Raw genomic sequence first — 18413 nt, forward strand, 5'->3', positions numbered from 1 at the left:
CCATACACGATTTAGTTTTGTTTTATATATGCTTCAATGGTTTCATGTCTTTGGAAAACTTGGAGATTTAATTTCGGTTTATGACAGTCTTATAGAGTGGACGTTGATAGCCGAAACCTTTTTAATACCAACATTTAGTGCTACTTCCATTAAAAAATTGTTTCGCATCTACTTCATTTAATTTCACATCATATACCTCTAATTGCAGCTGCTGGGTCTGCACTCGACCCGAAACGACAAGATGTTCTGCCGGAAGTGGAGCACCAAAAGGAAAAGGAAACCGAATCGGCATCCGGAGTGGGTGGTAGTGCGGCTGACACCAACTCGGCCCCAGAAACTAATACATCAACCCAGAGAGCAGTTACATCAACACAAACATCGTCACCGATGTCAGCCTCAGTGGAAGTGGCACCACCGGAGCTGGAATCCGTTGTCGAGCGAACAATAACTCCACGGGAGGAACATTTGCCGCAAAATAGCTACAGTGCTATTAATGTCGACAGTTTCAATTTGCTCGACGATAGCGTTTATGTCAGGAACAGTAGCAACGGCAGAACGATGACGGCAGCCAACCACGGCGAAGGCTCTTACTCCACTCCCAGTGCCAAACAATCCCAGCCGGAGCAACACGAGAGCCTCAGCTCCAATAACATATTTGCTGGTGAAAACTTTGATGAGCAAATTATTTTCCTCAACGGTGGAGATTTGCTCGAGGCCAGTCCGGAGCAGTACGACATGCGGCAGTTCGGCAAAGTGGAACGGGATGTCAAAATGGGTGACTTGAGAAACGGCGACCCGTTCCTGCTGATGAACGATGAACCGGTGGCCCTGGCGCTAAGGCCGATTATCCGGGGTCCGACCGACGACCACACCGAGGACAATGTGGGGGTGGTCTACGCCGAGCAGCACGAGACGGTGACGATGGCCTGCGAGGTCGATGCGGACATAACCTCCAGCGTGTGGCTCAAGAATGGCCAAATGGTGCACGTTATGGACAAAAAGTCACGAACCGATGACGTTCGTTTTGTGCGGGAATCGCACGGGGGCATCACCATTTCGAACGTGATGCTCGAGGACGACGGGGTTTGGCAGTGCGAGGCGGAGAACGCCCGGGGATTCTTCTTCAACGGACGGCCGATCAAGCTGGTGGTGTTGGGTGAGTTGATTTGATTATATTTATGCATTCTGATGAAAACGAGAAGTGAAGGGACGAACATTGCATTCTGGTGTGGTTGAGCTTATCTGATGGGGGATATTTATAAAATACACGATTTTACAAGTTCCTCTAAAAATACTTATCACAAAAACACAGCACAGAAATTGTAATTCCATTGGAATCGTACTCTAAGTGTTCGTAAAGGCTATAGAATTGCTGCTCTCTTCTTCGGAGACTTTTTTTTTTCATTTTACGAACAAAATATCACAAGTCAGTCAAACAGGCGCTTGGTGCGGTTTCGCTGAACCCCGACAATTTGACCTGATCAAACATCTAGTCGAATATTAACTTTTAAAGACCTGGTTTTTAGATCCAATCCAAATCCAATCCAATTCCAATTCAAGTCCAATCCAATCCAAATTCAATCCAAGTCCAATTCAATTTCAATCCAAATAAAATCCAATTCAATTTCAAATCCAATCCACATACAAGCGAGAACCAATCCAAATCCAATCGAAATCCAATCCAAGTAAAATCTATATCCAAACTTAATCCAATCGAAAACGAATCCAAATCCAATACAAAGCCTATCCAAATCCAATCCAAATCCAATTCAAATCCAAATCAAATCCAATTATATCCATTCAGAATCCAATCGAAATCCAATCTATATCCAACCGAAATCCAATCCGAATCCAATCCAAATCCAAATCCAATTCTAATCCAAATCCAATCCAAATCCAAATCCAATCCAAATCCAATCCTAATCCAAATCCAATCCAAATCCAATTAAAATCCACTCCAAATCCAATCGAAATCCAATCGAAATCCAATCCAAATCTAATCCAAATCCAATCCAATCCAACCAACCAACCAAACCAATCCAAACCAATCCAAACCAATCCAAACCAACCAAACCAACCAAACCAATCCAAACCAACCAAACCAATCCAAACCAACCAAACCAACCAAACCAATCCAAACCAATCCAAACCAATCCAAACCAACCAAACCAATCCAAACCAATCCAAACCAATCCAAACCAACCAATCCAAACCAATCCAAACCAATCCAAACCAACCAAACCAATCCAAACCAACCAAACCAATCCAAACCAATCCAAACCAACCAAACCAATCCAAACCAATCCAAACCAACCAAACCAACCAAACCAACCAAACCAACCAAACCAATCCAAACCAATCCAAACCAACCAAACCAATCCAAACCAACCAAACCAATCCAAACCAATCCAAACCAATCCAAACCAACCAAACCAACCAAACCAATCCAAACCAACCAAACCAATCCAAACCAATCCAAACCAACCAAACCAATCCAAACCAACCAAACCAATCCAAACCAACCAAACCAATCCAAACCAATCCAAACCAATCCAAACCAACCAAACCAACCAAACCAACCAAACCAATCCAAACCAACCAAACCAACCAAACCAACCAAACCAATCCAAACCAACCAAACCAATCCAAACCAACCAAACCAATCCAAACCAACCAACCAACCAAACCAAACCAATCCAACCAAACCAACCAAACCAAACCAAACCAACCAAACCAAACCAACCCAACCAAACCAAACCAAACCAACCAACCAAACCAAACCAACCAAACCAATCCAAACCAACCAAACCAATCCAAACCAATCCAAACCAATCCAACCAACCAAACCAACCAAACCAACCAAACCAATCCAAACCAACCAAACCAATCCAAACCAACCAAACCAACCAAACCAACCAAACCAATCCAAACCAATCCAAACCAACCAAACCAACCAAACCAACCAAACCAATCCAAACCAACCAAACCAACCAAACCAATCCAAACCAACCAAACCAACCAAACCAACCAAACCAACCAAACCAATCCAAACCAACCAAACCAACCAAACCAATCCAAACCAACCAAACCAATCCAAACCAACCAAACCAACCAAACCAATCCAAACCAACCAACCAACCAAACCAACCAAACCAATCCAAACCAACCAAACCAATCCAAACCAACCAAACCAATCCAAACCAACCAAACCAATCCAAACCAACCAAACCAACCAAACCAACCAAACCAACCAAACCAACCAAACCAACCAAACCAATCCAAACCAACCAAACCAACCAAACCAATCCAAACCAACCAAACCAACCAAACCAACCAAACCAATCCAAACCAACCAAACCAACCAAACCAATCCAAACCAATCCAAACCAATCCAAACCAACCAAACCAATCCAAACCAACCAACCAAACCAATCCAAACCAACCAAACCAACCAAACCAACCAAACCAATCCAAACCAACCAAACCAACCAAACCAACCAAACCAACCAAACCAACCAAACCAACCAAACCAACCAAACCAATCCAAACCAATCCAAACCAACCAAACCAACCAAACCAACCAAACCAACCAAACCAACCAAACCAATCCAAACCAACCAAACCAACCAAACCAACCAAACCAATCCAAACCAACCAAACCAACCAAACCAATCCAAACCAACCAAACCAACCAAACCAACCAAACCAACCAAACCAACCAAACCAATCCAAACCAACCAAACCAACCAAACCAATCCAAACCAATCCAAACCAACCAAACCAACCAAACCAATCCAAACCAATCCAAACCAATCCAAACCAACCAAACCAATCCAAACCAACCAAACCAAACCAAACCAACCAAACCAACCAAACCAATCCAAACCAATCCAAACCAATCCAAACCAACCAAACCAACCAAACCAACCAAACCAACCAAACCAATCCAAACCAACCAAACCAATCCAAACCAACCAAACCAATCCAAACCAACCAAACCAATCCAAACCAATCCAAACCAACCAAACCAACCCAAACCAACCAAACCAATCCAAACCAACCAAACCAACCAAACCAACCAAACCAACCAAACCAACCAAACCAATCCAAACCAACCAAACCAACCAAACCAACCAAACCAACCAAACCAATCCAAACCAACCAAACCAACCAAACCAATCCAAACCAACCAAACCAACCAAACCAACCAAACCAATCCAAACCAACCCAAACCAATCCAAACCAACCAAACCAACCAAACCAATCCAAACCAATCCAAACCAACCAAACCAATCCAAACCAATCCAAACCAACCAAACCAACCAAACCAACCAAACCAACCAAACCAATCCAAACCAACCAAACCAATCCAAACCAATCCAAACCAATCCAAACCAACCAAACCAACCAAACCAATCCAAACCAACCAAACCAACCAAACCAACCAAACCAATCCAAACCAACCAAACCAAACCAACCAAACCAACCAAACCAATCCAAACCAACCAAACCAATCCAAACCAACCAAACCAATCCAAACCAATCCAAACCAATCCAAACCAATCCAAACCAACCAAACCAATCCAAACCAATCCAAACCAACCAAACCAACCCAAACCAACCAAACCAATCCAAACCAACCAAACCAACCAAACCAACCAAACCAATCCAAACCAATCCAAACCAACCAAACCAACCAAACCAACCAAACCAATCCAAACCAACCAAACCAACCCAAACCAACCAAACCAACCAAACCAACCAAACCAATCCAAACCCAACCAAACCAATCCAAACCAATCCAAACCAACCAAACCAATCCAAACCAACCAAACCAACCAAATCCAACCAAACCAACCAAACCAACCAAACCAACCAAACCAATCCAAACCAATCCAAACCAACCAAACCAATCCAAACCAACCAAACCAACCAATCCAAACCAATCCAAACCAATCCAAACCAACCAAACCAATCCAAACCAACCCAAACCAACCAAACCAATCCAAACCAACCAAACCAATCCAAACCAACCAAACCAATCCAAACCAACCAAACCAATCCAAACCAATCCAAACCAACCAAACCAACCAAACCAATCCAAACCAACCAAACCAATCCAAACCAACCAAACCAATCCAAACCAACCAAACCAACCAAACCAACCAAACCAACCAAACCAATCCAAACCAACCAAACCAACCAAACCAACCAAACCAAACCAATCCAAACCAATCCAAACCAACCAAACCAACCAAACCAATCCAAACCAACCCAAACCAATCCAAACCAATCCAAACCAACCAAACCAACCAAACCAATCCAAACCAATCCAAACCAACCAAACCAACCAAACCAATCCAAACCAACCAAACCAACCAAACCAATCCAAACCAACCAAACCAACCAAACCAACCAAACCAACCAAACCAACCAAACCAACCAAACCAACCAAACCAATCCAAACCAATCCAAACCAACCAAACCAATCCAAACCAACCAAACCAACCAAACCAATCCAAACCAACCAAACCAATCCAAACCAACCAAACCAACCAAACCAATCCAAACCAATCCAAACCAATCCAAACCAACCAAACCAACCAAACCAACCAAACCAATCCAAACCAATCCAAACCAACCAAACCAATCCAAACCAACCAAACCAACCAAACCAACCAAACCAATCCAAACCAACCAAACCAACCAAACCAACCAAACCAACCAAACCAACCAAACCAATCCAAACCAATCCAAACCAACCAAACCAACCAAACCAACCAAACCAACCAAACCAATCCAAACCAACCAAACCAACCAAACCAACCAAACCAACCAAACCAACCAAACCAACCAAACCAATCCAAACCAACCAAACCAACCAAACCAACCAAACCAACCCAAACCAACCAAACCAACCAAACCAATCCAAACCAATCCAAACCAATCCAAACCAACCAAACCAACCAAACCAATCCAAACCAACCAAACCAACCAAACCAACCCAAACCAACCAAACCAATCCAAACCAATCCAACCAACCAAACCAACCAAACCAATCCAAACCAATCCAAACCAACCAAACCAATCCAAACCAACCAAACCAACCAAACCAATCCAAACCAATCCAAACCAACCAAACCAACCAAACCAACCAAACCAACCAAACCAACCAAACCAACCAAACCAAACCAACCAAACCAATCCAAACCAATCCAAACCAACCAAACCAACCAAACCAACCAATCCAAACCAACCCAAACCAATCCAAACCAACCAAACCAACCAAACCAATCCAAACCAATCCAAACCAACCAAACCAATCCAAACCAATCCAAACCAATCCAAACCAACCAAACCAATCCCAAACCAACCAAACCAATCCAAACCAACCAAACCAATCCAAACCAACCAAACCAACCAAACCAACCAAACCAACCAAACCAACCAAACCAACCAACCAAACCAAACCAATCCAAACCAATCCAAACCAACCAAACCAACCAAACCAACCAAACCAACCAAACCAATCCAAACCAATCCAAACCAACCAAACCAATCCAAACCAACCAAACCAATCCAAACCAATCCAAACCAACCAAACCAATCCAAACCAATCCAAACCAATCCAAACCAACCCAAACCAATCCAAACCAACCAAACCAACCAAACCAACCAAACCAACCAATCCAAACCAATCCAAACCAATCCAAACCAACCAAACCAATCCAAACCAACCAAACCAACCAAACCAATCCAAACCAATCCAAACCAATCCAAACCAACCAAACCAACCAAACCAACCAAACCAATCCAAACCAACCAAACCAATCCAAACCAATCCAAACCAACCAAACCAATCCAAACCAACCAAACCAACCAAACCAACCAAACCAACCAAACCAACCAAACCAACCAAACCAACCAAACCAATCCAAACCAACCAAACCAACCAAACCAACCAAACCAATCCAAACCAATCCAAACCAACCAAACCAATCCAAACCAACCAAACCAACCAACCAAACCAACCAAACCAATCCAAACCAATCCAAACCAATCCAAACCAACCAACCAATCCAAACCAACCAAACCAATCCAAACCAACCAAACCAACCAAACCAACCAAACCAACCAAACCAATCCAAACCAACCAAACCAATCCAAACCAACCAAACCAACCAAACCAACCAAACCAACCAAACCAACCCAAACCAATCCAAACCAACCAAACCAATCCAAACCAACCAAACCAATCCAAACCAACCAAACCAACCAAACCAAACCAACCAAACCAACCAAACCAAACCCAAACCAACCAAACCAACCAAACCAACCAAACCAACCAAACCAATCCAAACCAACCAAACCAACCAAACCAACCAAACCAACCAAACCAATCCAAACCAACCAAACCAACCAAACCAACCAAACCAACCAAACCAACCAAACCAATCCAAACCAACCAAACCAATCCAAACCAATCCAAACCAACCAAACCAACCAAACCAATCCAAACCAACCAAACCAATCCAAACCAACCAAACCAATCCAAACCAACCAAACCAACCAAACCAATCCAAACCAACCAAACCAATCCAAACCAATCCAAACCAACCAAACCAATCCAAACCAATCCAAACCAACCAAACCAATCCAAACCAACCAAACCAACCAAACCAACCAAACCAATCCAAACCAACCAAACCAATCCAAACCAACCAAACCAACCAAACCAATCCAAACCAACCAAACCAATCCAAACCAACCAAACCAACCAAACCAATCCAAACCAACCAAACCAACCAAACCAACCAAACCAACCAAACCAACCAAACCAACCAAACCAACCAAACCAACCAAACCAACCAAACCAACCAAACCAACCAAACCAATCCAAACCAACCAAACCAATCCAAACCAACCAAACCAACCAAACCAACCAAACCAACCAAACCAATCCAAACCAACCCAAACCAATCCAAACCAACCAAACCAACCAAACCAACCAAACCAACCAAACCAACCAAACCAACCAAACCAACCAAACCAATCCAAACCAACCAAACCAACCAAACCAACCAAACCAATCCAAACCAACCAAACCAATCCAAACCAATCCAAACCAACCAAACCAATCCAAACCAACCAAACCAATCCAAATCCAACCAAACCAATCCAAACCAACCAAACCAACCAAACCAAACCAATCCAAACCAACCAAACCAATCCAAACCAATCCAAACCAATCCAAACCAACCAAACCAACCAAACCAACCAAACCAACCAAACCAATCCAAACCAATCCAAACCAACCAAACCAAACCAATCCAAACCAACCAAACCAACCAAACCAATCCAAACCAACCAAACCAACCAAACCAATCCAAACCAACCAAACCAATCCAAACCAATCCAAACCAATCCAAACCAATCCAAACCAACCAAACCAATCCAAACCAACCCAAACCAACCAAACCAACCAAACCAATCCAAACCAACCCAAACCAATCCAAACCAACCAAACCAACCAAACCAATCCAAACCAATCCAAACCAACCAAACCAACCAAACCAACCAAACCAATCCAAACCAATCCAAACCAATCCAAACCAATCCAAACCAACCAAACCAACCAAACCAATCCAAACCAATCCAAACCAACCAAACCAATCCAAACCAATCCAAACCAATCCAAACCAATCCAAACCAACCAAACCAATCCAAACCAATCCAAACCAATCCAAACCAATCCAAACCAACCCAAACCAACCAAACCAACCAAACCAACCAAACCAACCAAACCAATCCAAACCAATCCAAACCAACCCAAACCAACCAAACCAATCCAAACCAACCAAACCAATCCAAACCAACCAAACCAACCAAACCAATCCAAACCAACCAAACCAACCAAACCAACCAAACCAACCAAACCAATCCAAACCAATCCAAACCAACCAAACCAACCAAACCAATCCAAACCAATCCAAACCAATCCAAACCAACCAAACCAACCAAACCAACCAAACCAATCCAAACCAACCAAACCAACCAAACCAATCCAAACCAACCAAACCAACCAAACCAACCAAACCAATCCAAACCAATCCAAACCAATCCAACCAATCCAAACCAATCCAAACCAACCAAACCAACCAAACCAATCCAAACCAATCCAAACCAATCCAAACCAATCCAAACCAACCAAACCAACCAAACCAATCCAAACCAATCCAAACCAATCCAAACCAACCAAACCAATCCAAACCAATCCAAACCAACCAAACCAACCCAAACCAATCCAAACCAACCAACCAAACCAATCCAAACCAACCAAACCAATCCAAACCAACCAAACCAATCCAAACCAACCAAACCAATCCAAACCAACCAAACCAATCCAAACCAATCCAAACCAATCCAAACCAACCAAACCAACCAAACCAACCAAACCAACCAAACCAATCCAAACCAATCCAAACCAATCCAAACCAATCCAAACCAACCAAACCAATCCAAACCAACCAAACCAATCCAAACCAATCCAAACCAACCAAACCAATCCAAACCAACCCAAACCAACCAAACCAACCAAACCAACCAAACCAATCCAAACCAATCCAAACCAATCCAAACCAACCAAACCAATCCAAACCAATCCAAACCAATCCAAACCAATCCAAACCAATCCAAACCAATCCAAACCAATCCAAACCAACCAAACCAATCCAAACCAACCAAACCAATCCAAACCAATCCAAACCAATCCAAACCAACCAAACCAATCCAAACCAATCCAAACCAATCCAAACCAACCAACCCAAACCAACCAAACCAACCAAACCAACCAAACCAATCCAAACCAATCCAAACCAATCCAAACCAATCCAAACCAACCAAACCAACCAAACCAACCAAACCAATCCAAACCAACCAAACCAATCCAAACCAACCAAACCAACCAAACCAATCCAAACCAACCAATCCAAACCAATCCAAACCAACCAAACCAATCCAAACCAACCAAACCAATCCAAACCAACCAAACCAATCCAAACCAATCCAAACCAACCAAACCAACCAAACCAACCAAAACCAATCCAAACCAATCCAAACCAATCCAAACCAACCCAAACCAATCCAAACCAACCAAACCAATCCAAACCAACCAAACCAACCAAACCAACCAAACCAATCCAAACCAACCAAACCAATCCAAACCAATCCAAACCAACCAAACCAATCCAAACCAACCAAACCAACCAAACCAACCAAACCAATCCAAACCAATCCAAACCAATCCAAACCAATCCAAACCAACCAAACCAATCCAAACCAACCAAACCAACCAAACCAATCCAAACCAATCCAAACCAATCCAAACCAACCAAACCAACCAAACCAATCCAAACCAACCAAACCAACCAAACCAATCCAAACCAACCAAACCAATCCAAACCAATCCAAACCAACCAAACCAATCCAAACCAATCCAAACCAACCAAACCAACCAAACCAATCCAAACCAATCCAAACCAACCAAACCAATCCAAACCAACCAAACCAATCCAAACCAACCAAACCAATCCAAACCAATCCAAACCAACCAAACCAATCCAAACCAATCCAAACCAACCAAACCAATCCAAACCAATCCAAACCAACCCAAACCAACCAAACCAATCCAAACCAACCAAACCAACCAAACCAATCCAAACCAACCAAACCAACCAAACCAACCAAACCAACCAAACCAACCAAACCAATCCAAACCAACCAAACCAATCCAAACCAATCCAAACCAATCCAAACCAACCAAACCAATCCAAACCAATCCAAACCAATCCAAACCAATCCAAACCAACCAAACCAACCAAATCCAATCCAAACCAACCAAACCAATCCAAACCAATCCAAACCAACCAAACCAATCCAAACCAATCCAAACCAACCAAATCCAATCCAAACCAATCCAAACCAATCCAAACCAATCCAAACCAACCAAACCAACCCAAACCAACCAAACCAACCAAACCAACCAAACCAATCCAAACCAATCCAAACCAACCAAACCAATCCAAACCAACCAAACCAACCAAACCAACCAAACCAATCCAAACCAATCCAAACCAATCCAAACCAATCCAAACCAACCAAACCAACCAAACCAACCAAACCAACCAAACCAATCCAAACCAACCCAAACCAACCAAACCAATCCAAACCAACCAAACCAACCAAACCAATCCAAACCAACCAAACCAATCCAAACCAATCCAAACCAACCAAACCAACCAAACCAATCCAAACCAACCAAACCAATCCAAACCAATCCAAACCAACCAAACCAACCCAAACCAAACCAACCAAACCAATCCAAACCAATCCAAACCAATCCAAACCAATCCAAACCAACCAAACCAATCCAAACCAATCCAAACCAATCCAAACCAACCAAACCAACCAAACCAACCAAACCAATCCAAACCAACCAAACCAATCCAAACCAACCAAACCAATCCAAACCAACCAAACCAACCAAACCAATCCAAACCAATCCAAACCAATCCAAACCAATCCAAACCAATCCAAACCAACCAAACCAATCCAAACCAATCCAAACCAACCAAACCAATCCAAACCAACCAAACCAACCAAACCAAACCAAACCAAACCAACCAAACCAATCCAAACCAATCCAAACCAACCAAACCAACCAAACCAACCAAACCAACCAAACCAACCAAACCAATCCAAACCAATCCAAACCAATCCAAACCAACCAAACCAACCAAACCAATCCAAACCAATCCAAACCAACCAAACCAACCAAACCAACCAAACCAATCCAAACCAACCAAACCAATCCAAACCAACCAAACCAATCCAAACCAATCCAAACCAACCAAACCAACCAAACCAATCCAAACCAACCAAACCAACCAAACCAATCCAAACCAATCCAAACCAACCAAACCAATCCAAACCAACCAAACCAACCAAACCAACCCAAACCAATCCAAACCAACCAACCAAACCAATCCAAACCAATCCAAACCAACCAAACCAATCCAAACCAATCCAAACCAATCCAAACCAACCAAACCAATCCAAACCAACCAAACCAATCCAAACCAATCCAAACCAATCCAAACCAATCCAAACCAATCCAAACCAACCAAACCAATCCAAACCAACCAAACCAACCAAACCAATCCAAACCAACCAAACCAATCCAAACCAATCCAAACCAATCCAAACCAATCCAAACCAATCCAAACCAACCAAACCAATCCAAACCAATCCAAACCAATCCAAACCAACCAAACCAATCCAAACCAATCCAAACCAATCCAAACCAATCCAAATCCAATCCAAACCAATCCAAACCAACCAATCCAAACCAATCCAAACCAATCCAAACCAATCCAAACCAATCCAAACCAACCAAACCAACCAAACCAATCCAAACCAATCCCAAACCAACCCAAACCAATCCAAACCAACCAAACCAACCAAACCAATCCAAACCAACCAAACCAATCCAAACCAATCCAAACCAACCAAACCAATCCAAACCAATCCAAACCAACCAAACCAATCCAAACCAACCAAACCAATCCAAACCAACCAAACCAACCAAACCAACCAAACCAACCAAACCAACCAAACCAATCCAAACCAACCAAACCAATCCAAACCAATCCAAACCAACCAACCAAACCAATCCAAACCAATCCAAACCAACCAAACCAACGCAAACCAATCCAAACCAACCAAACCAACCAAACCAACCAAACCAATCCAAACCAATCCAATCCAAACCAATCCAAACCAATCCAAACCAACCAAACCAATCCAAACCAATCCAAACCAATCCAAACCAACCAAACCAATCCAAACCAACCAAACCAATCCAAACCAATCCAAACCAACCAAACCAACCAAACCAACCAAACCAATCCAAACCAACCAAACCAACCAAACCAATCCAAACCAACCAAACCAATCCAAACCAATCCAAACCAATCCAAACCACCCAAACCAATCCAAACCAATCCAAACCAACGCAAACCAATCCAAACCAATCCAAACCAATCCAAACCAACCAGATCCAAACCAACCAAACCAATCCAAACCAACCCAATCCAACCAAACCAAACCAAACCAACCAAACCAATCCAAACCAATCCAAACCAATCCAAACCAATCCAAACCAATCCAAACCAATCCAAACCAACCAAACCAACCAAACCAATCCAAACCAACCAAACCAATCCAAACCAACCAAACCAATCCAAACCAATCCAAACCAACCAAACCAACCAAACCAACCAAACCAACCAAACCAATCCAAACCAACCAAACCAATCCAAACCAATCCAAACCAATCCAAACCAATCCAAACCAACCAAACCAATCCAAACCAACCAAACCAATCCAAACCAATCCAAACCAATCCAAACCAATCCAAACCAATCCAAACCAATCCAAACCAACCAAATCAAACCAATCCAAACAAAAACCAACCAAACCAACCAAACCAATCCAAACCAACCAAACCAATCCAAACCAATCCAAACCAATCCAAACCAATCCAAACCAATCCAAACCAATCCAAACCAATCCAAACCAACCAAACCAATCCAAACCAATCCAAACCAATCCAAACCAACCAAACCAATCCAAACCAATCCAAACCAACCAAACCAATCCAAACCAATCCAAACCAACAAACCAATCCAAACCAACCAACCCAACCAAACCAATCCAAACCAATCCAAACCATCCAAACCAATCCAAACCAATCCAAACCAATCCAAACCAACCAAACCAATCCAAACCAATCCAAACCAACCAAACCAACCAAACCAATCCAAACCCATACAAACCAACACAAACCAATCCAAACCAATCCAATTCCAACCAAACCAACCAAACCAATCCAAACCAATCCAAACCAATCCAAACCAATCCCAATCCACCCAAACCAATCCAAACCAACCAAACCAATCCAAACCAACGCAAACCAATCCAAACCAATCCAAACCAATCCAAACCAACCAAACCAACCAGATCCAAACCAATCCAAACCAATCCAAACCAATCCAAACCAATCCAAACCAACCAAACCAATCCAAACCAATCCAAACCAACCAAACCAATCCAACCAACCCAAACCAAACCAACCCAAACCAACCCAAACCAATCCAAACCAATCCAAACCAACCAAACCAATCCAAACCAATCCAAACCAACCAAACCAATCCAAACCAATCCAAACCAATCCAATCCAACCAATCCAAACCAATCCAAACCAAAACCAAACCAATCCAAACCAACCAAACCAATCCAAACCAATCCAAACCAATCCAAATCCAATCCAAATCCAATCCAAATCCAATCCAAATCCAAATCCAATCCAAATCCAATCCAAATCCAATCCAAATCCAATCCAAATCCAATCCAAATCCAATCCAAATCCAATCCATATCCAAATCTAATACAATTCAATCCAAATCTAATTCATATCCAGTCCAAATCCAATCCAAATTCAATTCAAATCCTATGCAAATCCAAATCCAAATCCAGTCCAAATCCAATCTTAATTCATTCGAAATCCAAATCCAATCTAATTCTAATCCAAATCCCAGTCCAATCCAAATCAAATCTAATCGAAATCCAAATTCAATCCAAATCCAATTCAAATCAATTTCTTTATAATTTTTGAACACGATCGTTATCAAATACAATAGCATTCGACAAGGTTTTACCATTTTGTTTTCTCATTTCGAGGAACGAAATCATTCTCATGCCGGAGGGGCGAGTAAGCAATGTTTTATATGAATGTTTTTTATGAATAAAAAATATTCAAACTCCAATGCAATCGGTGATAGAATGGTGTTTCATTTACTCACGCTTTTACACCATATTGGCTATAGAAATGCAGTACTTGCTATTTAGTTGTTTCGTCGCGATTGATCGGTGTCGTGAACGATTCGGTTTTCTCACTGAGTTGCATCGACTTGTATTTTCTTACGACTGAATTGCTTCAATGTTTAGGGCTTCAACTTTTAGGCCAAATCTTCTATCATAAATAAAGATCATTCGACGAAAGGGCTAAGCTAAAAGTAATTCGACCGATTTCAGTTTCGCCGAATGCCATATGGCTAAAGTTATCCAACCGAATTGAACGATTTCCCAAAACGTTTGTTAGTCCGAGAACTGTTTTAACGGACGCTTCTCGGCAGTCGGCTTCTCGGTTGAAGGCACGGAGTAACATTAGGAGGATACGACGAACATAACGTTCGGTCGTAGTGAACAAGACATTTGACCAAAAAAGTCGTGATGGCAAAAACTGTTGGCAACTGCAGCGTGGCTCGACATCGCGCATCTTTGTTTGAGAGCGCATCACTTTGGAATAAGGAAGCAAGACCACACAGGAAAAAAAACCCTGATTAATGCACCTAGCGGTGATGGTGCCTTTCTCGTTCGTTCAAAAGGTTAAGAAGTATATATAAGAAAAGTCTAAGTGATTTTGTACTGTGGTTTTGAAATTATTATTTTGGTCATAACTTCTGATCCCATAGTCCGATCCGGTCAATTTTCAATAGGAAACAATGGGACAGGATTCTGCGTCTATTGCATGTAACCTGTTGCGAGTACATCGGTTGGAGCTAAGTGCAAAAAAAGTAAGCTAGACTTTTTCACTTGTTTCTGGTGTAAAAAAAGTATTTTGGCCAAAATGAGGTTATTATAAGAGAAAGGCAAAAATAAGTGAGAAAGCGTTATTTTTCTTTCCTCGCTTCTCACTTTTTACTTTTTACAATGCAATAATTATAAAATGAGATTTCATCTTCACAATACTTATTGCTCAGTTATCAGTGCTCTCTTCTTGTTAGAAATAAGTAGTGAAGAGTGATAGCTCATTTTCCCTACTTTATTTTTACATGTCGTTTTTGCTACTCACTTTGAATTTCTTATTTTGTATGCCTCACTTCTCAATTCCCAGTGTGAGAAAAGACGACAGAAGTAATAAATAAGAAATCAGAAACGACCTGGTATAAAACATTATGGGCCTTCGGGCTTTCCATAAAAGTTTTTCTACAGCAAACATAACGCCTTTACGTACGCCTAATGTACAAGAAAGATAAAAATAATTTTCCATTAGAGATATTTAAATAAATTGATTTAACAGTTATGTTTAATTATTTTTAACATAATAAATTGAATGAAAAACACTGCACCACTGATAGCTGAATTTCATAAGGACTTTGCTTTTCAATGAACTTTCTCTCTTTTTTTTCTCATTTCAAGTCGTACAGTTGTGCTTCTGCTTCTGGCTTTAGTTTGTATTCTTCGCGAAGTCGTACACTTTCTTGCTGAGTCTCAGAAATCAGATGTCAAATACTGTTTCCGAGCAGCACTATCCTATCTGGTGCCACTTTATGATGACGTTTGATGCTGCTGAATGAAGAGATAGCAAAAGCTTTTCATGCGGTTCTTGTTGAAAGGAAATTGAAATGATCTCTGGGTATGACTGCATTTTCAGTGACAGCTTGTGATATTTTTTTCTGGACTGATTTCTTAAGCAGGGAGGATACTAAACCGTTACGATAACATACATGCAACAAATACATTTGAATCAATTCGTTTTGTTGCGAACTTTTATAGAGTCGAGACATCAAACCTTATCGGAATAGGCAGGTTAGGTCAGGTCTGGGAAATCTTTCGAGTTGGAACTTTTATCATATCATATAGGTAAAGCATTATGCTGACCACACGATGTACAAATACATACAATTTCATTTATTGAACGGCTACTCAGTCATGCACTTATTACAGCGAGTTTTTTATTTACCCGACGTTTCGACACGGGGCTTGTGTCTCTTGTGACACAATCCCCGTTTCGATGCGTCGGGTACATAAAAAACTCGTTGTAATAAGTGCAAGACTGAGTAGCCGTTCAATGAATGAAATTAAAATGTACAGTCGATCCATAATCAGTAAAATACATGCAATGATTGGCATCAAGCTCTCAATTAATAATTATGGGATTGATGTTATCTGATAGCAATAAAAAAATTGCTTGCACAAAAGTGTAAAATATAAAATATACCTACGAACTAAAATTAAAATCTGAAGCATCCGTTGAATCCTTGGTTGAATCTGATTTTGGTTCAGTTGCTCAGATTGACTGACCGCTATATGTTGCATTTGATTATGCTTGTTTATTTCCTTGTATAAAAAGGAAATTAATTAAAACTTATCACACCTCAAAAAGCGAGCACATGAATGATTACTAAGATAGCTCACCTTGCTCAGGTATTCGCTCCGTTTCCTGTTAAAGACATGCAAATCCTCCCGTGAAGAATGCTCACATTTTTCCCCAACACTTGCACACCATCTGCAAACGCAAAAAATGATGATCCAACATTCAACAAATCATTTCATCGCACCTGTGTTTTGTCTTTTCTCCCGAAAAAAAAAATTCTCCTCCATGCAGATCCCCCCAAAGAACCGTACCTGCTGATCGACCAGCGGAGGCTGGACGCGGGAAACATGTTCATCCCGGTGAAGGAAAACTCGGAACTGACGTTGGCCTGCGTTAGCGAAGGCGGAAATCCGAAGCCCGCCCTCAGCTGGGAGGTGCTGCTCAGCCCCGGAATCGACCGTCACGCACAAAAAATCTCCAACGACGTGCTGGAGCTGCAGGAGATTAAACGAGACAAGGTTAGTAGGATGTGCGCGAAAACAAAAAAAAAAGCAGGAAACACGTTCACTCGAAGAGTTGTACCTGGCGATATATTCCGATTCCGCTTGGGCTTGGGTTAGACCGGTCCTAAGATACAATATTAAGCGGATATTTTATGTTTGACTGGATCGAGCATCCCAGCAGATTGGATGTCAGATTTTCTCACGATTCTATATAACAGCCTTACAAAACTTGTATTGCATTTATTCGTATGCAAAACCGCTACATTATTTTTTTTACAAATATTGCATGAAAACATTCAGAACTGTGTAAGAATATAGCATTCTCACTACTTGTTTGGAAACTAATGTTTCATATGGTTGACATATGGTCGGGGCTCTGCGGAATCGCCCCAGTAGCCAAAAAATACTCATTTTCTTGCACAAGATTTTGTGAAGCAGATCTAATTGATCACAAATCGTATCAGATTTCCTTTCACCCTATAATTAAGGATATCCAAAGCGAAATGGACGAATGAATTGATTTTTATTTTCATTTTATGAACAAAATATCACAAAGTCAGTTCAAAAGGCGCTTGGTGTGGTGTCGCTGAACCCCGACCATATGGACTTTGAATGAGGAAGCCTAAACTCCTGTTGACGAATAAATCTTCAAGTCAAGGACTTACCTATATTTCACATTTCGCTGCATCCAA

General features: G+C 41.5%; 1 protein-coding gene across 1 annotated transcript in view; it reads left to right on the forward strand.

The window, feature by feature from the left end:
• LOC134222422 (uncharacterized) overlaps nt 1-18413 on the forward strand; it is a 301768-nt gene that overhangs the window by 16795 nt on the left and 266560 nt on the right. Inside the window, exons 3-4 of the mRNA XM_062701571.1 lie at nt 209-1156; nt 17510-17736. Coding sequence (XP_062557555.1) covers nt 209-1156; nt 17510-17736 — 1175 coding nt within the window. The remainder of the gene's footprint in view (nt 1-208; nt 1157-17509; nt 17737-18413) is intronic.

The sequence above is a fragment of the Armigeres subalbatus genome, chromosome 3, assembly GCF_024139115.2.
Source record: "Armigeres subalbatus isolate Guangzhou_Male chromosome 3, GZ_Asu_2, whole genome shotgun sequence".
Classification (NCBI taxonomy): Eukaryota; Metazoa; Arthropoda; class Insecta; order Diptera; family Culicidae; genus Armigeres; species Armigeres subalbatus.